Source organism: Maylandia zebra, linkage group LG3 (genome assembly GCF_041146795.1).
Source record: "Maylandia zebra isolate NMK-2024a linkage group LG3, Mzebra_GT3a, whole genome shotgun sequence".
NCBI lineage: Eukaryota > Metazoa > Chordata > Actinopteri > Cichliformes > Cichlidae > Maylandia > Maylandia zebra.
Window position 1 is genome coordinate 37,253,798 of NC_135169.1, and position 22,413 is coordinate 37,276,210.

Genomic DNA, 22,413 nt, shown 5'->3' on the forward strand with positions numbered 1-22,413 from the left:
TCATGTGAAATGAACTGTGGAGGACAAAACCTTAAATAACCAAAATGTCCAAAATCAAATTCTGCTTAGGACCCAGTGATACCTCTGGCTGACTCTGCTCAGGCATACAGTACACTTGTCTCTCAGTTGTCATACAACATATGACATACAGTGCAAAACAGTGCAACCCAGAAAAGGTGGAAAAACTGTTAAGATACAAAATAAAAATTGAGATATCATTCAGAAAATGATAGAATATAAAGATTACAGCAACAAAAATCTAAATACAATGCAATTAGCATGATAAAAGTAAAAACAGAAGTTAAAATATGTGAAATGTCAGACTTCCAAGGTGAAAATTGTTAGTATTTCAGCTCAACATCATGAAATACAAAGAAAATCCGTGACTTCCTGGGTCAAAAGGAGGCAACTAAAGACTCGATTATACTCAGCTGTGGACAGTTAGACAACTAATGACTGTTCCTGTTATACTTTATGAAGTCTGCCGCCTGGTTGCAGGGACAGTTGCTACATTGTCATGTAAATTCTCCTTGGATAAGTCTGCACAATCCCAAAAATCAGGCAGGTATGTGGATGTACACAGGACCATCTGATGATGAGCTTTACCTCACTGGTACCCAAGTGGACGTTATCGGACTTGTACAATCCCTGCTTAAATAAAAAACAAACAAACATGCAACCTACTCACTAAAGACCTCGATAGTACTTCAAAAGAATGGCTAACTCAAAAAAACACGAGTAAGTACTGTACAGCTGACTGAGGCTTTCTATGTTAGAATGATAGTAGAAAATAAAGAGTAAATCATCATCGCTTATTATCTAACACGTTCAAGTTACAATGCAAAAACATAAAAAGTATAACTTTTTACATTTTTGTCCCGGCAGAGTTGGGCTTCCATACATGTCACAAACCAGCACAACAAACTATTGGCCAACATTAAATAACCAATCTTGGCTTCGTTATCATTCCCACAAACTTGTGTGGGACTACTTTGCGTGGAGGTGTAATTACAGTGGCTCAGAGGACTCTTCTGTCTACCTCCATCATACCACCGTGTCGAAATGCACAAAAATACTCTATTTATCTATCCGATCCTGTGTGTGGCTCCCCCTGCTGATCAGAAACAATCATTGCAGGCTCGCCTATCTCATCAGACAACAACATAACTGTACTGATGTTTTTCTTTCTTCCTTTGCTTTCACGTCACTGTTCTTTTCCCCTTATTCCCTAAAAATCTGGGTGTCGGAAGATCACAGCAGAGTGACGCCTTCGGTGTCCAGACTGTTCCTGTTTCAGTGGGAAATGATGTGATTCTCACATGTATTTTCTCAGGCGACACGGAAAGGGCGTAGTTAGGTATGCTGTTGCCAAGTTGCTTCATCAAAATAAACAGTGAAGTGATTTCAGAAGTGTACCAGCCTTAACGTTTCAAAGTAGGGCCTTCACCAAAATTCCCATGCCAAAGATATATATATATATATATATATATATATATATATATATATATATATATATATATATATATATATATATATATGTGTGTGTGTGTGTGTGTGTGTGTGTGTGAAACGTATAAAGACGGGGACAGAAAACCGCATGTGTTTTACACAGCTGACAACTATAAAGGATTAAATAGTAATTTTAGCTTCTCAACTTAACGTATCTAAGCCCTTAAAAACATCCTGCCCCCCTTCCAGAGCGGGCAGCAGAAGCAAAGTGCAAGTCCTGCGCCAGTAAAGGGGGGCGTGTGCGTAAATAGCGCACACTGATAGCGCGGCACAGACGGCACGTAGCGACAGACGGTCGCTTCGGAAGGAGAAATAAAACCGTTTTGTGCGAAGTAAACTTGGCGACTCGACAGGTTCTTGTTTGTCTTTGACAGGAGATCCCCTCAGCATCTCTCCAAGAGCCAAACCAGTCAGAATAAACAGGGTCACATCCGGCAGGATTTTCAAAGTAAAGCACGAAACGAGACTCCTGAAAAGAAAGCGTGCTAGGAGCACACTCTTTGTTGGAGGGCTTTATTCTATAGTGGCTATTTATAATAAAGTAAAAATGTATGTGTATATTAGTTGATAAAACACAAATAAGATATAACCAACTTAAATAAAAGGCAAAACTGCAGTCGCCACCAAGTTGTAGAAATTGTAGTAATGTTTAATTATCTATTTTTTTGCCAGGCCCTTCTCATAGCTACACAAAGCATTTAGGCCAATGTGGATAGTTCATTGCCAAGGTGTAAATACAGATGATCATATTGATGCATCACATGATTTTCTGTAATGTTCTCTAATTACAGGTCTTCATACATGGGGTGGGTCAACATTTGGCACTTTTAAGCTCTGTTAAAAACTGCAAATCTACTTTAACCCATCTCCAAGTGAGACAGAATTAGTATGATATGGGATATATCATAGTCTCAATAGTAAATCTGTACCAATTTAATCCCTGTACACTAACAGAAGCCATGATTGATATGCTGGATGTTTTATTTTCTGTTGATTCGCTGGAGAAACCATAGAAAGTAGGTCATATCCTCCTGAGATCGAGCCTATTCATTAGGTTCTCTGTAGCGGACAAAATAAGATAAACTGAAACATACTTTCCCCTCCGGTTCTCAGGAAAACATTACCATGTGTGTAAAACCATTTATAGCATATGAAAGATCTGCTCTGAGTCACTTTTTTCATATTTGACTGATTTCATAAGGAATGACCCAGCTGCTATTTTCCAAACCAATAAACAGGTGTTACCTTTAAAAGTAAGATCAGGCTTGAAAGGAAACTTTGAATATATCACACGATCCTTATGACATTTTAATGATTTTTATTTCTCAGCGTCTTTATGGCAGACTAAGAGTAATACAGCTGATTCACTGTGACCCACAGAATAACTGGAAAATACCTTGACCTACAAAACAGTTGATGAGATAACCAAGTGGTTATGCTGGAACGATTTTTTTTTAAAGAAACAGGCAACCAAAAAGTAAAAATGTCACAGTCGCTCTCGAGAGTCCCTTGTCAATCGCTTTTATTTTGAAAGGTAACCCGAGCTGCTTCCGCTATGCTGCAGGTGGGTCGCTCAGGGCTTGACGCGCCTTTAGTCCGTGCAGCCTTGCGTTTGGGGTGAAGCCGCATAAAAGCGTTTCCATAATGCGGGCGTGAGGTGCTCCTTGGAGTAAACGGAGGGGATCCGGGAGGAGGACCGCGGAGTGTTAACCGGGGAGGGGGGGAAGCCTGCGTGACAGGCGGCGACCAGAATAATTTAAAAAAAAATGTCGAACCGTAAGCACCGGGACAACCAAGAGATCTGCGCCCGCAAGGTCCGGGAGCTGGCCCAGTCTGGAGTAAACAAACACTGCTTCGAGTGCAACCAGCCCGGGGTGACTTACACCGACATCACCGTGGGCAGCTTCGTCTGCACGTCGTGCTCCGGAATGCTGTGAGTGCAAACCCCGCCGCCCCATCCGGGGGTGGGGAGGGGTGTGTGGCGGGTTTATTTACTGCACATTTAGCATCAGTGTGAGGGGCAGCCAGATACTGATAGAGTAAAAGTACCAGGCCTTAGATTACGCCGTGCACCACCCAGCCACGGACAAATGTGTATCATTTGGTTCCCCTCTCCTGACGTTAACAGGGGTTGTTGGTGCTATGCAACAGCCGAGGATGTGTGCACACATTAATTTACGCAGTGTCTACCTCTCTCTGTCTCTCTCCCTCTCTTTCTCTCGTGCGTGTCTCCCAACAGCTTGATAACCGACAGACCGCTAGCTGGTCATTTTCCAGCTCTGAGTTACGTTTCATTTCGTCATGGTGCAGGTTTGACACCACCTCTCTCTCTCTTCTCTCTCTCTTTCTCTAGGCTCCTTTTCAATGTGGGCGTGTGTGAGTGAGTGAGAGAGAGAGTGTGTGTGCGCCTGTGTGCTGTCACACTTTGTTTTGCATGTTCAGCCTAGTCCCGGGCACTCCTCTTCAGGAAGACGGTTTCGGCACTCAGTGTGCGTCATTGCGCAATCTTGCACATGTACAACAGTGTCCCACTTTATGTCCCCAGCATGAAGAAAATAGGAGCTTCTGGAAGACATGTGTCTCTCTCTGTCACGATTGTGTGCGTGTATGTGTGTGTGTGTGTGTATGTTGTCTTCTCCACAACAAATCTGTCCTTTGATTCACGGTCACGTGTCAGATATATTTCCTTTCCCACCTGCTCCATCCCCTTTGTGCTGTCTTTAGAGGTGAGGGCTGACTGCAAATCTTCCCATTTCTCTCCTTTATTTGACTCATCCATCTCTCCTCTGTGTCCCAGGAGAGGCCTCAACCCTCCCCACAGAGTCAAGTCCATCTCCATGACAACTTTCTCCCAACAGGAAGTAGAATTCCTCCAAAACCATGGCAATGAGGTGAGTGAAGTCCCAGCTGGGGGCCCGATGCATCGTGTTTGCTTCACTTTAGAAAACTTCGAGGAAAAAAAAAAGAAAGACGTGCAGCTGAATGTGATTTCTTCCTGTTGTTGACACTGCGGAGTCGTCCGAGGACATCAGCTACCATTTCCTTTTTTTTCCTCTTCTTTGGTCCAAATTCAAGGTTAAAACTGTCTGTTTGTGGTTCTGATATGGAATGTGAAACGCCCCTTGAGACTACCAGTCCAACCAGTCTTTGTGGCAGTGCCTTTTTTTTTTTTTTTTTTTGGACGAGGAGGAGGGGGGGGGGGAGAATACTAGTGCCAACCTCATACTGTGCCAAGAAACAAAAGGATGGGGCACTTTATGTCCCACAAAACCACGATCTATTTCCTTTCTGTGTGTGTGTGTTTTTTTTAAAACCAGGGTTTAAACTCTGAACAGACCCCATTTTAACCAAAAGTCAAACAAAAGCACCCTATCAAAATCTCTTCCTTTATTTACCTTTATTTAACTAGCAGGGTTTGGTGACATCAGAACCCTCTCACAACAGAGACCCAGCCAAATAAAACATCCAAATATTTATGTAAATGCAAAGAAAAACAACCGTGTCTCTTACCAAACGTTCTGTGTGATGTTTTTTTTTTTTAAATAAACTAAACAATTAATATGAGAATACTTGAAATTATATGTTTCTGGAAAGTGCTTCATATCCGTGGTGCGTCATAAGAAAATGCTGTTTTCTGCACGTCCGTCGGGACCCGCAGCTACGTTAAAAAGCGGCCGTTTGCAGGATTGTAACTGATAACAGTTGGAGCTGAGGCAGAGGATGGTACAGAGGTGAACTTGCCGTTTACTCAGTGTTTGTTTATGCCAAGAGTGTTGAACTTATTTGAGTGTTTGGGCTACAGTTAGATCCAAAAGTGGGCCGTACCTGTACAGCCTTTTTATAATAACATATAAAAAGCACTTCCCCCTTTATCTGACCTGAGTGTGTTGGAACTAAACATTCTTTTTTTTTTTTTTTTTAATAACTTTATGATTTTAACTTTGTGATTCAAGAGCTGGACAAATACCTTGTCCAGCTCTTGAAATCCTTTTAAATTTTTAAATGTTTCTACTCTCGTGTAACAATTCTGGGAATAGCGCATCATTAGCAGCAGTGCATTTTATTGAAATACTGGAAGTATTAATGATATCGCTCTGTTTTCTTTGTAGAAACCTGGAAAATTGACCAGTGGTGCAGATCAGCAGGCTATTTTAGGATTCATTTTATGCAGCTTAGCTATTTTTGTCAGTACTGAGTGATATCTCTTATTACTTATTATTTAACAAAGCCTGACATTATCTTCTAGAGTTTAAATGAAGGCTTCAAATCGGTTCGTCTTGGTCCAGAAAAACCTAGAAATTCGATATAAAAAGAAATAAAACCCTCACGTCATCAAAATGAAGTTTTGATATATTTTCCAACTTCCATATTAATATAATACCAATCAGTCCAGCTGGTTGAGCTACAATTACTTCAACTTAGATTATTATGGTAATTATTGTTTATTTCTGTAGTTTGAAAACTTAATTACCAAGTTAATTAAACCTCATTTTGGTGCTGAAATGTGATTGGATTGCATAAGCCCCCCCCCCCCCCCTCACAGCATCCACTTCAGGAGCCACTGGTTCAGGCAGCTCTCTCTGCTGAGCATATACCAGTAAGTGGTAAAGAGTTTGAGGCTATCAGCACAAGTGCTTATCAGTTTTTATTAGCTTGTTGTTGGCCGGGGTCTGTGAGTCAAGTGTAATGTGCAGAGAAGCATAGGTGTGCATCGTCCAGCTTTTCCTTTCTCATCATCCTCTGAAGAGTGATCCGGATCATGATTCGCTGCCAGTAATATTTGCTGCACTCTTGCACCGGAGATGAGTCACTGATGAGAAAATCTGTGTGTATATCTGAGAGACTCTCTGAGATTAAATGTCAAACAAAAACCAGGGATTGCTCTCATTTTCTACTCAGGGAATCGGAAACTCACTAACCCTCTTTTTGTTTTTGATGGATCAGTCCCAAGCAGCGTGGTTTTAATGTGACTTCTTGGAAATGTGTGTCTTCAGGTGGGCAGAAGGACGTGGCTGTGCGTGTTTGACCCAAAGAATGACGGCTGCTCCGACATGAAGGACTCACAGAAGTTCAAAGAGTTCCTTCAAGATAAATATGAGAAGAAAAAATGGTGAGAGCTTGGCCTCCGCCTGCATATAACCAAATTATAATATATACTGATGGAAGCAGAGAAAAGCATCTTAATTTTTATTCAGTTCATTTATTTATTTTAAATCAATTTTTATGTAGAAAATTCGGTTTAAAAAAGCCCAGCAAATGTTCAAGTTTGCATGTTAATAGTTAAAAGCCTTTAAAATAACAAAATAAAACCTTTTACAGTAAGAATGTTTATTATTTACAATATTTTTTAATTAGCACCATTATTGAGTAAATATGTTAGTCTGTTTAAAACAGAGCAGCTTAAAAACAGCAAATGTTAGCATGCTAATATTTCAAACTAAAGTAGCAAACTTGCTAATTAGCAGAGTGCTGTACTTCCTGCTGTTAAAGGGTAATATGAGTAAAAATAAAAACCCTTTCAGTATTGTACATATGTACAAATGCAAATGGCTATAAAAAGAAAATTAATTAGAATGATTATTTTGAGCATGATAGCATGCTGACGTTAGCATTTAGCTCAGTTTTTATTGTGTTACAGAGCTGCTAGCATTTGGCTGTTCTGCTTGTGCAATAAACATATTTAAAAGTGTAACTGTAAAAAGAGTCATTTTGAGAGGTTAAAAGGGAACACAAAGTAAAATGAAAACAATAGCTAATTAGGGTTGTGTTAAAGTTAGGCTTTCCATGTTTGAATAAGAGATATTTGCTCAGAAAAATTAGCTGAAGGCTAATAGCTGCTTATTTTCAAGCTTAGAGAATGCTCTCAATCTTCTTGTTTAGCAAATGAATGACCAGATGTCAAGCTTTAATTGTGTTGCTAATGAGACTGGTTAGTTACACTGCATCATTTGTGTTTCGCAGGCATTTTTCCAAAAGTAAGAACCGGAGAGATATGGAGGGTCCTTGGAGTCCAGGGGTTCAGGCTATGCCCCCTTCTCATGGTCCCTTAGCGAGCCAGGGTCTATCCCATAACATGCCTCCAAATGCCAGAGCCACGAGACCACTGGTAAGAGGCTAAAGGTGTGGTAGTTGTCTGTGAAACGGGTGGAGGTAAAGTGAGGGGAGTGAAAGTGAGAAGACGAGGGTGGTATACGTGTGTGGTTTTAAATAAATAAATAAAAAGAGGAAGGGAAAGTAGAGGAGATTTTCAAAGGGTATCGAAAAAAGGATAGAAAGTGAAGAAATGACCTGAATTCGCCGCGGCACAGAGACAAAGACTGATGGTTCGGACAGTCGGAGGGCCAGGTAGCCTCGACTTCAAAGCCTCTGCTTATGAATTATTGAGAAAGGATGAAAGAGACTCACTTCCTCTGGCTTTGTGTCTCTCTTTCTACCCTCCATCTGCTTCTCTTCTGTCTCCTTCGATCTCTCATCCTCCAGTCTCAGTCCCAGCTGCCGTCTTGGGATCGAGCCCCCGCCATCTCTCCCGCCGACATGCGGACAGACGCGTTCACGGCTCGGCCGTCGCGCTCCCAAAGCTTTAGAGACCCCCCTCTGAAAGGTGAGAGGAAGATTTGTTTGTGGCATCGTCATGTGCTTATCTCTTCTTTTAAAATTGTTTTTAATGCATCTTTTGTTTCTTTCCTACGAAGATCCCACCCTGTGTGGGATAGAAAGACAGCGACCAGGCTCTTTGTCGTCAACACTGGGAGGTCAGAACCACGGTCCCTCATTCCCCGCCCTTCCACGGCCTTCAGGTGTGCCCTCCGCCCACTGGATGCTTTGTGCCACTGTTAGTAGTAAACTTATGAAGGCTTTCACAAGTTTACTACTAATGTGTCTCCTACCAGCTGTGTAGTAAAGTGCCACAGTGTTTGTTGTATTTGGGAAGCTAGTTCCTCCTCTTATGTGATCTTAGGAAAGATTCCTGGTTAATAAATAGACACTGTGCTTTCTCTGTTCTATTCCTGACGCCTCTAGCAAGAACATTTGGCAGTGCATCGTTCACTGTGTAAAGATCATTGAATATTTTCGCTGATTCTCACTGATGTCGCTCTCCGCTCATCAGAGCCGGCGAGTGGCAGATTCATGCGACGCCAGTGGCACTCACTTGTTTCTCCTTATCTCCCCTCCTCTTTTCTCCTCTGTCTTCTCCCTCTCTTCTCCAACCACGTAGCCAGTAGCTCGTTCAAAAACCACTTCACTTTAGGTAAGATGCATCTCCGGCCGATGCTTTTGAGTGTGTGCGTGTGCGCTCGTGTGAATGCTGAAATCAATAAGCTCTTCCAATGCTGTATCATTCATAATAGATGGCCAATCTGCGGGGCGCGGCGGTGCTTAGCGAGCATCACATGCATGTGAGTTGGGGTTTGTTTCAGAGCGGCCTGAGGGGAGAGGCGACGCAGCACTCTGTATTCATTTAGCCAGCGAGTCGTGGCTGGCCAGTGTCACATACTGCAATTGGGGTCAATGTTTTTCTTCATCACTCAGGTTTCCCACTTCAAAGCCCAGATCTGAAGCCTAGGAGTGTCAAGGACACACACACACACACACACACACACACACACACACACACACACACACACACACTGTTCCCTCCCTCAGAGGAAAAAGAACAAGTTTAAAGTGGGGCTATTTTTAGGCCGGAGCTGCTGCTGCTGCCCCCGTCAGCAGAGGGCCGCTGATATTTCGCACCACGTTGGCGTTGAAGCACTTCAGAACTATGTAGGGCACAGCTGTAATCGCGCCATACACATTTAACACCCACAACAATATGCTAGGGAGTTCAGGTATGCTCTCAAAGACGGAAAAACATGCAGATACCAGCAGATAAGCTGCATCAGGTCCATTCTGCTCTGGTGTTTGTGTCTTCATGGAGACCATGTTGGATTTTAACTTCTGATCCCATGCTCATAGCTAACTGGCTGATCCAGACTCTGATATTTTGCTACAAACACTGATGTTAAACGTCATTTCCTGTCTTTGTTAACTTCTAACAATTGCATCTAAGAAGTTTCTGGCTTGCTGCTTTCCTGTGGTGTTTTTTTTTTTTTTTAATCCCTAAACACGATGAGTGTGTGTGCTTTATTTAGTACAGTCTAAGCTAATGCTGCTATTTCTACACCTCATAGCATGAGGATCTTTACATGGCGTGAGATAATTTTCTTCTATATGTAGTGAATGGGCTGTGTTATGTCAGAGTTACTTGCGAATTATTGTATGTTATTTGAATTTGATGCTTCAGGTTCGAACAATCACATTTTAAACATCTACCTGTTAGTACATACTAATCTGCGATCTCTCTTTCAGGTCGGACAGTGTCGGCCTCGGGGGCTACGGGCCCCTTCAGGGCCTTCCCCAAGTCTCTGAGCGTGGACTTTGGAGGTCTGAACCATCCCCAACCACAGCCTCTGCCTCAGTCTCTGTCCCAGCCGCAGCAGCAGCCTCAGCAACAGCAGCCTGTTGGCATAGGTCAGACGACACCGCCGGTCAGCAGCGGCAGTGCCCAGGATAGGTACGCTGCCGTGTCACAGCTGGACAGCGTCTTCTCTGAAACAACATCGGTCACAGGTACGATGTTTTTATCAGTCGAAGCTTTAATACTTTTTGTATCAGTGTAGTTCAGAGGCTTTTGCACAGTTGCATTTATTTCACAGCTTTTTGTATTTGTGTAAGGTGTGCACATAGACTGTATATAAAAGACGACGATAGCTGTTCTTGTTTTTTCTTTTTTTCTTTTTTAAATCTTAACTTTAGCTTTGCCTTGTTTTATTGCAACCACAGGTGACCATACAGAGACAGGAAGCTGGAGTGTTAAGTTCTAACATGAGACTAGCAAGCGTTTCACACACGGAGACAGGATGTGCAAATTAGTCTTAAGTGACACCAAGTAATAAATATTAGAATATGACTCACCGAAACTGTTGCACACACTTCCTGTAAGGGATGTGAGTGCAGTTGACTACACAGGAAGGTGTATTTGCATCATAAATGCTCTAAAGGGACCAAAACCACAAAGATGTTTGAGAGTTACTGTGACTATAATTAGCTAAAGACTGGCAGACAGGTAGTTGGCTAGCCTACGTCCAGGTTTTACTCAAAGTGGCCTCACCCCTTGATGACGAGTAACCTTAATTTGTTTGTGGGCAGGGTATGATGAAACAAAAATTCCCACCATGTGTAATAGTGTGTGTGTGTGTGTGGGGTGGGGTGGGGGGGGATTGGCCGTAGAAACTGAAAAGGTTTCTGTACCAAAGTTGGGGATTTTAATGGATTGAATCGGGTTTGGAGCCTCGAGTGGCCATTAGAGGAACTGCACCATCGGCTTCGTATTTTCGACTCGGTCTCTCCACTTGATTGTGGATTGAGTTTTACCAAAAAGTGCTGGTCCTCCAGGCCCCCCACTCAAAAATCTTCACTGTCCTGTCAAACACAGATTAAAAAAAAAATTTACTCAAGAAAACGAATCCAATTTTATAAACTGAAGAACTTTCTTTTTTTCCAGTCTCATTAATCCTCTCACAACCTCTCTGACTAATCAGGAGGAGGGACTAAACTCCCTGCCTGAACAGAGAATAATTAAACCTTGCTTCAGCTTGACCTGATTACTTTTTCCCCATTGTTTCAGTAGCACTCTGGCTTCAATAAAGACCCGAGCACATCTTCCAGCACTGTGTAACAGATAGTTTGATTTGAGGGCTTCGCGTGTGCAGATTGTCGCGGTCAGCTCAGCTTGGTTGCATAACATCCTTACTCCAAATGCCAAGGCTTTTAGCAGCTGAATTATGCTCATTGTGTTTGCTCCAGATCGTGCACAGCGTGATTCAAAGGACCTTGTTGATAGGTTTTGGAATCAGCTGTGTTTGCGTTATAACTAAGCCGGCTGCTTTAATGCACAGCATTCGTGTGAGAGGCCTGCTAAGCTCTGCTGCTTTCCAGCGTCATCGCTGCCTCCCCTGCTTGGCAGAGTAGGGAGGTTATTGATTTTCTGCCTCGGCTCACTTTTGATTCATATCAAGCTGAACATGAAGATGATATTTTATTCAGGGCGTTTGTAATTCTTTTGTTCTGTGATGACTTGCATGCACGGGATCAGCAGTTTGGACTGTTTTAAAGGTTTTTGCTCACATATCAAGATCATAGCACTGCTCGAGCTCGTAAACCGGGGCTCATGTTGGGCCTGACGTTGTGTTTGGTTGTGTTGTGATGCCTGTGGAAATGCTTGTTTGCAGCTCCACCTGGCGGCCCACCGCAGTACAGCGCCATCTTCGGCAGCAGGCTCTCATCCAGCTCAACTCCTGCCAGGTAGAGGAAAAAATGCAGCCTTGTCAAATCAGCTTTTGTTAAACATGGCAGATTTTTAACTTTTCTTCTTGTGGAGCTGTTTAAAGGTCAAATTCTGATCGATCCTCCTTCCCCCCCCCTCTTTTCTTCTACTTCTCCCCAGCTCCCCTGGTGTCGATACCGTCTCCAGCTCCCAAAGTTTTGCAAGTAGGTGCCGAGTGCGAACTGCATCGATTGCTGCTGTTAACCTGCACTATTTACATTCAGTTCCCTCCTCTTCAAAAACAGTCCAGCACTCCAGATTAGACTGTGAAAATCAGAGCAGTGTTGCCTTGAATAGGCAGGAATGTAACCCGTTAACCCCCGGGCAGAACACTGAATTATCTCCCTGTCTCTCTCCCCCCAACCCGTGTGTCTCAGATTTCCCCAACCCATTCAGCTCCAGCTCCAGCTCCAGCTCCGCTTCCCAGCAGCCCGTCGCCCTCTCCCCCAGTAACCCCTTCAGTAACGCCTCAGGAGGTAAGCCCCATGCTCACTCTTTCTGAAACTTCCTGCTGCAACTTTTTAAGATGTTAGAGCAGCTTGAGCTGGTTAGATAACCACCGCTGTGGTGGAGGCAAAGAAATAATTACCACATGAAAAAATATATGTAGGGTTGAAACCCTTTTTACCTTCAGAGCCGCTTTAGTTCTTTGTTCTTCGATGACATCGCACAGCACATCCATGATGTGAATCTCTTGTTCCACCTGTTGAATGTGGAGGCCATTGGAGTGCGGTGAACTCATCGCTATGTTTAAGAAACCAATGTTTGAGCTTTGTGACATGATGTGTTATATGAAGATGTGTACACTGTGGTCATAAAGGGATGGACATGGTCAGCAACAACAATCAGGCTGGCTGTGGTATTTAAATGATGCTCAGTTGGTACTAAAACACTAAAAGTGTGCCAAGAAAACATCCCGCACACCATTACACCACCAGCAGCCTGAGCCATTGATACAAGGCATGCTTGATTCATGCTTTCATGTTATTTATACCAAATTCTGACTCCATCTCTGCCATCTGCAGCGGTTATCAATACTCATCAGACCAGGCAACATTTTTTCTCATCTTCTGTTATCTAATTTTAATGAGCCCACGGGAATTGTGTCTTCTGTTGCGATAGCAGTGACATGCGGTGTTGTCTTCTGCAGCTGTAGCTCATCTGCTTCAAGTTTGGAGTGGATGCTCTTCTGCATACCTCCCTTTTAACGACTGGGTAATTTGACTTATTGTTGCCTTCCTATTAGCTCGTAGCAGTCTGAGAACGGCTGCTCACTGGATATTTCCTCTTTTTCAGACTATTCTCTGTAAACCCTACAGATGGTTGTGTGTGAAGATCGCAGTAGATCAGCAGTTTCTGAAATACTCAGGCCAACCAGTCTGCTGTCAACAACCGTGCCAAATTAGGCATGCAGACGTGTTCATCTTGAACTGTAGATATTCTCCTCGATCACATTTTTCCTGATATATTTATTTCCTCTCTCAGGCTGTCCTATGGATTTGTCAGGAGGCAGCGCACCTACACTTGTGTTCAAACTTTTGTCTTTTAGCTTGACTCTACATGACTTAAATGACATGTGAATGCCTAAACTTAAAAACAGGAAATCACAGCCCGTTATAAAACACTGATCCCTCTGCTCTGTGTATAGGTTACATATTTCAAGCATTTAGTTCCTGCTTACAGAGTCTGAATGTACCTTTTGTGCTTATTTAAAAGTTAAAAACGCTCCTGTGTTTTCCCTCTGCTTGGCCCATTAACGGGTAACATTTAGTCTCCAGATCAGCTGCGTGAGCTGGGCCTTTATTTCTTTTCCTGTAGGGCAGTGAAAACGACGCGTAGAGCTGCTACACTGAAGTGTATGTTGTGTACACACTAAACGGTTGATTACACAAGCTCGCACACAGCTACCTGCTTTCACAGCCACTGAGGCTTCATGCTAGCAACGTTACTTTTTACTCGGGTCACTGACTTCACCCACCAAAGGCAGATATGTAAGAGGAAAGGCTCAGCGTGGAGCTGAAATCTCAGTTAAGCTTCTCTGGTGCATTAACCACAACGTGGATAAACGAATGCTCAGCGATGCTGTGATGTTTCATGATGCAAATAAACAACCTGGCGTTTGTTTCCTTTCAGCTTTAGACCCTCGCAGCTCTGGGCTTTCCATCGGCTCCACCTCAATTATTCAACAGTATCATGTATTCATGTATGCAGTTATACTCTTGACTGGTCGCAGGGCTCATTACTGCTTTATGTTTCCTGTAGGCTCTCTGTGTAAGGTACAGACACGGGGAAACAGTCTTTTACTGTCAGCTGAGAGCAGCTGACAGATGTGTTCTGCATGGATTAATGATCTGTGTCTAATTTCGCCGCATGTGTGGGTGTTTCGCTTCTCCAGGTGACTCCAGTGCGTTTGTCACCTCGCCCACCTCCGTTTTTCCTCCGTCCGGTGCTTTCCCAGCGGCTGCTACCCAGAATGCATTTCCTCATGAGTCAGCCACCAATCAGGAAGCAAATGGTGAGATTCGTTGCCTCTTATTTGTCCTCCTGTTTGATGTTTTTTTTTTTGTTTGTTTGTTTGTTTTCTTGGATTATAAGTCAAGTTTTTAATTATTATTAATATTTTTATTTACATAATCTTCTTTTAATAACTCAAAATAGACCAAAAATGAAAAGTCTGGTCATTATTTAGTAAAAACAAAACAAAAACATGTATTTGTTGGATTTTGTTGCTCTATTAAGGATTCGCTACTTATCTGTTTTATATTGCTAAAAACTAATATCTTCTAATAATTTAAAAGGACATTTAACAAAATATCTTATTTTTATGCATCAGTTGTGTAAATGAAAAGGTGAGACATTAAAGTTGTAGAAAATAAAATGTTTTTTCCAAATTAGGAAGACCTAACTTCATTACTGCACTGCATACTAGTCCCCCTGGGCCCCAAAAAATGTAAAAAGTTTTAAAAAGTTTTTTTTTTATACTCATCAAATCACATTGAGTCATCAGAGATTGATAATTAAAAAAATTTTAAATCACACTTTTAATCTTATCTTATCTTATCTCAATCAAAAGTCATGTCAAAATGCCAAACAATCTCTTTCCTCTTTATAAAGTCAGACTCTAAGTAGCTGTAATAGTTGTGAGGTCGACCACAGTGCAGAGACCACACAGAGACGTCCTGTAGTTCCTCCTTCACCTGATCTATGACTTCTAATATTCGGTTTACCCTTGGTGGTCTTCCTGGTGCCACCCTGCCCATTTAAGCACTTCGTCTGCCCAGTTAACTGAGCTACAGATGCTCAGAGTCGTGCTGGGTAGGAAACGAAGAGACGCTGGGTGTACTGGGAGATGACATGGATGAGGATGAGCAGGTGGTGGGCTTAACAAGGGACGACAGAGATGGGAGGTAGAAGAAGATAAGGTGCTGTGGTAGTTGGTTTTTATGTGAATACAAACCATATTACTTTATTACCTCCTGAAGCGCGAGCATCAAGTTAAGGGCCACACTGAGAAAAGAGACCCAGACATTTACAATTATTGATGTGATTTATTTTAAGACATCTCCTCCTCACGTGCAACCAGCCCTCAAAAAGAAAAGAAGGTTATAATGCCTTCTGATCACAGTTGTATCACGCAGCCAACTCACAGCAGCTTGATCATGATATCTCCTGATAGCGCGAGAGATTCAACGAACCATGTCCTGATGTAAAAGCGAGCCGTGTTGTCGTTCTTCCACATGTGTCTGTGGGCCTGCGTCACATGACGATCTCACAGTTTTGTAGATTTTGGATGGTGGTGTCTACCTTTACCGTACAGCACATAAAAATGAAACTTAACTGGACTTTTAGATTGAGTTTAGAAGAGACATGACTCTGTTTCCATATCTCTGCCTGTGTGTGCATTCACACATCACCATACCTGCTGAAAACATAGTAAATGCATGCACAAGCTTCTCTTTACACCAGTGCAGATCACAGATGCGGCCACGCCAAAATCTACGAATTACAGCTTGATGTTTGACACCTGTCCTTATTATATATAGGACCTTACAATATAAAGCATTGTTGTTGTGATTTGGTGCTATATAAGGCTTCAAGTGAAAATTGGGGGGGGGGGAACCATACTTTGATCCATATGTTGGTTATTAAAACGAGGCCCAAATGGAAAGCTCCCACTGCAGCGGGGACTGCTCGTCTTTCCTGAGACGCGCTGTGGCGTCCACTAGCAGCAGTCCAGGAATACCAAAATGACCCACCCAGTTTAGAGCTGCAGGTTTCTGGTTTCATGCCACACCATTTTCCTGTATCATGTATATCTGTGTGTGTGTGTGTTTTGCAGGTTTTGCCTCCTTCCCCACGTCTGACTTTCAGTCCAAAGTCCCTCGGCCCATGTCGGTGAACCCTTTCACGGTGAGTATCCCTCCACGAAGTGCACTCTGGGGGCGCTAATTGGTAGTTCTCGCCAGTTTTCAGTGAATTGCGATGGCATACTAAGTAAGCCGGGCTGCTGTTCTCACCCTGCCTCTCTTGTCTTTGCAGGGGAATGTTTACCCCAGTCGGGGGACGTCAAAAAATCCTTTCATCTGACCCCCCGTTTCCCCACCCCTTCCCTCTCTCTCTGGGAACTGAAGGAGGAGCTGCTGCCATTTCAATGCCTCTGGAGTATTTTCACCCCCCACCCACCCCCCTCAGGGGAGGGTCGCGCATCCACGCCGCCCTCCCTCCCCTATCTGTCTTTGTTTACGTGTTTTTGGAGAGGAAAAACAGAAAAACAAACAAAAATGCGCGAATGCAGTTCACAAAATCCCTGTCTGTATGTGCAAGAGTGTCAGCCTGCTGTGTTTGTGCCACGTGACGTACGTCAAAAGGTGTTTGTGTGCCAGTAGACGCCACCTCAGGGCTCTGTGGGAGTCACGACGCCTCTACGACTTTTCTTTTTTGCTGAGATGCACTCACCTATATTACACACACACATGTGTTGCTGCTGCTATTTGCTTTCATCTCCTGCTTAGAAGTGTAAAAAAAAAAAGGAATGAGAGATATAAAAAAAATTCCCTCGGCCCGTGAGTAAGTACGTCAGCGCTGTCTCCGGCTTTAAAACTTTTGAGTCTCGGAGAAGCCAGCTGAGACTCTGACCCTGCATCACGAGCATCCACAGATGGTTTTAACAGCCTTAACAGCCTCCTGATGCATGTGAATCGGTGTCCGAAGATAAGACGGGCTTGTCTCTGTGGGGTGTGAGCGCGGGTGCGTGTTTGCATTCGTCATTGTTGCTGTTTTTTCTTTCTTTTCTTTTTTGTTTTGTTTTTGTTGTTGTCAGGTTTCCTTGCAAAGGATGAGCTACGTTTTCCACTCTCAGGCTGCATGCGCTTAGAGGGCTAAAAAGGAGCTACTGAATGTAAAAGCAACGTCAGAGTAACTTAAATGTGTATAAAGATCTTCATCGCTTCATGTACCGGACCAAAACCTTTATTCTGCTTTTTTTCCCCTTTGGTTGACATGAAGTTTAATTCTCTTATTTTGCCAAAAATAAAAGAAGAGATTCATGTAAGAGCGTATTTGTAACTACAAGTATTCATGTTCATAAAACCAGTTTGTTGCTTCTTAAAACAGTGTGTGGTGGTATTTTTGTGACAAGCGTGGTTCTGACACGCACATGCGGCTGTGTGGAGCATTTCAAACAGCAGGGGGCGTGAGGCATCCAGTTTTCTTCTCTGACCTCATGCGCAAGGTTACTTTTGGATGCATGTTGCATAACTACATACATACTGCATAAGCGTGCAGCACAAATATAGAAGCCCTTTAGAGCCGCTAGAATGACTACAATGGGACCCCTTTGCAATATTTATTGGAATATTAAATCCAGTGTGAATCCAAATCTACATCATGCCCACTAAGTAAGCTCTGCTACATTCCCTTTTTTTGGGGGGGGGGGGGTGACTGCACGCAGAGGCAGACGAGAGTGGGGAGAAATGGCGAGTGGAAATGGTCCATCTATCGAATTATATCAGCTTAATCGGGACTCAGTAGCAGGAATATAAATCACTATGTTCCCTAAGGTTTTATGAGGTACTGTGACCCTTGATTTCCTTTACAGTCATGCGACCTTCTGCAGTGTTAATCAGTATGCCCCCCTCTCTGTCCTGAATGCACAGTGCTGCAAACATGCGTCAGTGTGTTCACATTTCAGCAGAAAGGGGGATTTTTAAGGACGGACTCGTGGAAGCGCCAAGACTGAAATCCTAGCTTTGGAAGGGATGCTGCCTTCAGGTGCCGTGGGAGATATTGAGCGTTAGTTGAGTGCGCATGAAGGCGTTAACGTTTTGTTTATAGGAACACACAAAAACTGAATGGAGAAACAGGAAAAAACAAAACATCACTTAATCAATTTGTAAGTCAGCTGTAACAGGGGGACCAAGGGAGGGGTGTCAAACATAAGGCCCAGGGACCATAATTGGCCCGCTAGAGACTACAGTGGGGCCCACTATACGTCACTGAAAAATGTGAAGGAGGACATAGCTTTTGGACTTTAACTGTACTTTAACAAGTTTCACAGTTTTTCCCACTGATAAAGATCTCCCCCGTGACTATTTAAATTACACCAACGTAATAAATTACATGACAGAAACCTTCCTGTTTTTTTTGTTTTGTTTTGTTGTTTTATGAAGAGTCAACAGTAGTAGTAAACTGGAAAAACTTGTGTGGTTTAACAAAATCTCTCTGTTTTAAAATCGCTGGACAGAACTACTGCAACTTTTAAAATGACTTTTTGTGTCACTTTTTTTTTTTTTGAGTAAGCGTTTGCTGTTATGGAGAAAAACTGAGATGTACTGATACTAGAACTAAGACATCTTAGGGATGAAAAGTGCAGTTAAACGTCTTTCAGTGAGTTTCACTGCTCCAAGAGTTTGACATCCCTGATCTAAAGTGTCACAAGACATTCTTAAGAAAGGGGAACTGGGAGAAAAGGCTGAGATGTGCCAAATTACACACTAAAAAACCCCTAAAAATCAGTGGCAACCAGTTTTATAGAGTAATGAACTTTGTTTTGGGTCAAATCATTGTCAGAAAGTATAGAGGAGGTTAGGACAGCGCTACAACAGTGAGTGTCTACAGCCATCTGTAAACACACTGCTGTCATGGTTTGGGTCTGTGTTTCTGAAAGCAGGGTCAGATTTTGTTCGTTAGACTAAAACAGTACAAACTGTGTTTTTGCTTTGTGTACTTTATTTCCATTTATTTGTGTACATTCAAATAAGTCGTTGCACTTTTCCCTCTTTTTCTTGGCAAAAATAATAATAATTTAATACAGGGAGTGCAGAATTATTAGGCAAATGAGTATTTTGTCCACATCATCCTCTTCATGCATGTTGTCTTACTCCAAGCTGTATAGGCTCGAAAGCCTACTACCAATTAAGCATATTAGGTGATGTGCATCTCTGTAATGAGAAGGGGTGTGGTCTAATGACATCAACACCCTATATCAGGTGTGCATAATTATTAGGCAACGTCCTTTCCTTTGGCAAAATGGGTCAAAAGAAGGACTTGACAGGCTCAGAAAAGTCAAAAATAGTGAGATATCTTGCAGAGGGATGCAGCAGTCTCAAAATTGCAAAGCTTCTGAAGCGTGATCATCGAACAATCAAGCGTTTCATTCAAAATAGTCAACAGGGTCGCAAGAAGCGTGTGGAAAAACCAAGGCACAAAATAACTGCCCATGAACTGAGAAAAGTCAAGCGTGCAGCTGCCAAGATGCCACTTGCCACCAGTTTGGCCATATTTCAGAGCTGCAACATCACTGGAGTGCCCAAAAGCACAAGGTGTGCAATACTCAGAGACATGGCCAAGGTAAGAAAGGCTGAAAGACGACCACCACTGAACAAGACACACAAGCTGAAACGTCAAGACTGGGCCAAGAAATATCTCAAGACTGGTTTTTCTAAGGTTTTATGGACTGATGAAATGAGAGTGAGTCTTGATGGGCCAGATGGATGGGCCCGTGGCTGGATTGGTAAAGGGCAGAGAGCTCCAGTCCGACTCAGACGCCAGCAAGGTGGAGGTGGAGTACTGGTTTGGGCTGGTATCATCAAAGATGAGCTTGTGGGGCCTTTTCGGGTTGAGGATGGAGTCAAGCTCAACTCCCAGTCCTACTGCCAGTTTCTGGAAGACACCTTCTTCAAGCAGTGGTACAGGAAGAAGTCTGCATCCTTCAAGAAAAACATGATTTTCATGCAGGACAATGCTCCATCACACGCGTCCAAGTACTCCACAGCGTGGCTGGCAAGAAAGGGTATAAAAGAAGAAAAACTAATGACATGGCCACCTTGTTCACCTGATCTGAACCCCATTGAGAACCTGTGGTCCATCATCAAATGTGAGATTTACAAGGAGGGAAAACAGTACACCTCTCTGAACAGTGTCTGGGAGGCTGTGGTTGCTGCTGCACGCAATGTTGATGGTGAACAGATCAAAACACTGACAGAATCCATGGATGGCAGGCTTTTGAGTGTCCTTGCAAAGAAAGGTGGCTATATTGGTCGCTGATTTGTTTTTGTTTTGTTTTTGAATGTCAGAAATGTATATTTGTGAATGTGGAGATGTTATATTGGTTTCACTGGCAAAAATAAATAATTGAAATGGGTATATATTTGTTTTTTGTTAAGTTGCCTAATAATTATGCACAGTAATAGTCACCTGCACACACAGATATCCCCCTAAAATAGCTCAAACTAAAAACAAACTAAAAACTACTTCCAAAAACATTCAGCTTTGATATTAATGAGTTTTTTGGGTTCATTGAGAACATGGTTGTTGTTCAATAATAAAAATTATTCCTCAAGAATACAACTTGCCTAATAATTCTGCACTCCCTGTAGTGATTCGGAAATTGCACTTTTTTTTTAAAAACCAGCACTCAGATGGTCGGTGATTTTAGTTGAGCATGAAGTGCTGAGTGTTGTTACATCATTTTGTTCTCAATGATGACCTCTGTATTGGTAAAGATTTTCAATTTGAATGTTTCACTGTTTAATTTAAGTGTTTCCTTCATTTTTTGAGCAGCATATATAAAGAAATAGCTCCAAGTCTTAATGGCCAATGAATTGTCCATTCATAAAACAGCCTTGTTAATAAGAACAGTTAGAGAGAATTAAAATATTTATTGTGCGTTACAGTTTGGTTTCCTCTGTACTTAAATGAAGCACCATTTACAAAGGACCCAGTAAGTCTGAAAGTTTGGCTGAAGCCTACTTAAGTCTTTAATTGCACAAGAATTAGCGACTGTATTATTGAAGGGAAGAATGGCCCTTCAATGGCCCCCAATCTTGATGAAACTGCAGCTGTTTTAAGAAGATTGTGCTGCTTAAGTCAAATGTCGACATGTTAGACCGGTCATGTTATCTGATCTGGAGCCAACGTCTTGTTTTTTATCTTTGTGCTGACATGGTGTGTTCTTAAAAAACAAATGTGTTTCACAAACGTGACGCAACCAAGCACAAAAACCAGGCCCCTGGGGCGGAGGAGGCCTAGATGACTTCAGTTTGTTTACACTGGGCAAAAAAACCACTTAACATAAAAGTTATAAACTGCATGTGATTGAGTGAAATAATTATTTATTCAACTGAGTAAAACCAAGTAAAACATGACGTAGGTCTTGGTGGAGAAACCCTTGTTGGTAAGCACAGCAGTAAGTCATTTCCTGATTTGCACAGAGCTCAGTATTTTGGCCCACTCGTCTTTTTACAGAAACTAAGTCCTTCTGGTTTTGTGGCTGACGCTTGGCAACTTGAACGTTGAGATTCCTCCACAGATTTTCTGTAGGACTGAGATGTGGCGACTGGCTTGGTTACTCTATGAACTTAATGTTCTTCTTCTTTAACTGCTCCTTTGTTCTCTTTTTTCTCATCCAACATTTTACAGCACACGGCTCTGTCCATTTGACCCTCAGTGTGGGGAAGTCGTCCTCTACCCTTAGCAGAAAAACAGCCCAGACCATAATGTTTCCACCTCCGTGCCTGAATGTTCTTTGGTTCACACTCAGCATTTTTCTTCCTCCAAACATCTCAGGTTGAGTTGATGCCAAAGAGCTGACCACAGCACCTTCTCCCAGGCCTTCTCTGAATCATTTATATGTTTGTTGGCAAATTTAAGATGGGGCTGTACACATGCCTTCTTGACCATGCATTTTGAGATAAGTGTCAACCATAGAATTAATTTTTGTTATACATGTTAATAATTAGAGCTATCTATTCTATTATTATCTATTAGAACTATTTGGTTATATTTGATAACTTTGTAATATATTTTATTATTTAATTTAGGTTAGTTATTCTTCTTACTGCTTGGAGCAACTGTTACCTCACGGATTAATAAAGTATTCTGATTCTGAAGGTTCTCGCTGATGGTCTTGCAGGTCTACAGTCTTGCCCCTAATGTCCTTTGACAGCTCTTTGGTCTGTCCCGAGAGAGTCCTTAAATCGGGCTCTAGCTCACTTAGGGGGCTTGGTGGTGGTGTGTGAGAGGGGGAAGAGGTGGAGCTC

General features: G+C 42.5%; 1 protein-coding gene across 3 annotated transcripts; it reads left to right on the forward strand.

The window, feature by feature from the left end:
• Positions 1 to 3,063: 3,063 nt before the first annotated feature.
• On the forward strand, positions 3,064 to 17,485 carry agfg2 (ArfGAP with FG repeats 2). Of its 3 annotated transcripts, XM_076881799.1 has the most exons (15): positions 3,308 to 3,442; positions 3,749 to 3,819; positions 4,307 to 4,400; positions 6,504 to 6,619; positions 7,471 to 7,615; positions 7,990 to 8,110; positions 8,202 to 8,306; positions 8,726 to 8,758; positions 9,859 to 10,119; positions 11,781 to 11,853; positions 11,996 to 12,039; positions 12,253 to 12,351; positions 14,271 to 14,390; positions 16,215 to 16,285; positions 16,415 to 17,485. In XM_076881799.1, the coding sequence occupies exons 3-15, from the start codon at positions 4,347 to 4,349 to the stop codon at positions 16,460 to 16,462; spliced, it is 1,290 nt and encodes a 429-aa protein (XP_076737914.1). In that variant the 5' UTR covers positions 3,308 to 3,442; positions 3,749 to 3,819; positions 4,307 to 4,346; the 3' UTR covers positions 16,463 to 17,485. The 3 variants fall into 3 exon arrangements, with proteins under 3 accessions (XP_014264662.1, XP_014264663.1, XP_076737914.1); XM_014409176.4 differs by lacking the exon at positions 3,749 to 3,819 and having other exon boundaries at positions 3,064 to 3,442; XM_014409177.4 differs by lacking the exons at positions 3,749 to 3,819; positions 8,726 to 8,758 and having other exon boundaries at positions 3,064 to 3,442.
• The last annotated feature ends 4,928 nt before the right edge of the window (positions 17,486 to 22,413 follow it).

Excerpts from the sequence above, each read along its gene's own strand:
- agfg2 (XM_014409176.4), top strand. The coding sequence starts at position 3,276 with ATGTCGAACCGTAAGCACCGGGACAACCAAGAGATCTGCGCCCGCAAG. Across the intron at positions 3,443-4,306 it reads ACGTCGTGCTCCGGAATGCT|GAGAGGCCTCAACCCTCCCC; the intron begins GTGAGTGCAAAC and ends TCTGTGTCCCAG. Across the intron at positions 10,120-11,780 it reads TGAAACAACATCGGTCACAG|CTCCACCTGGCGGCCCACCG; the intron begins GTACGATGTTTT and ends GCTTGTTTGCAG.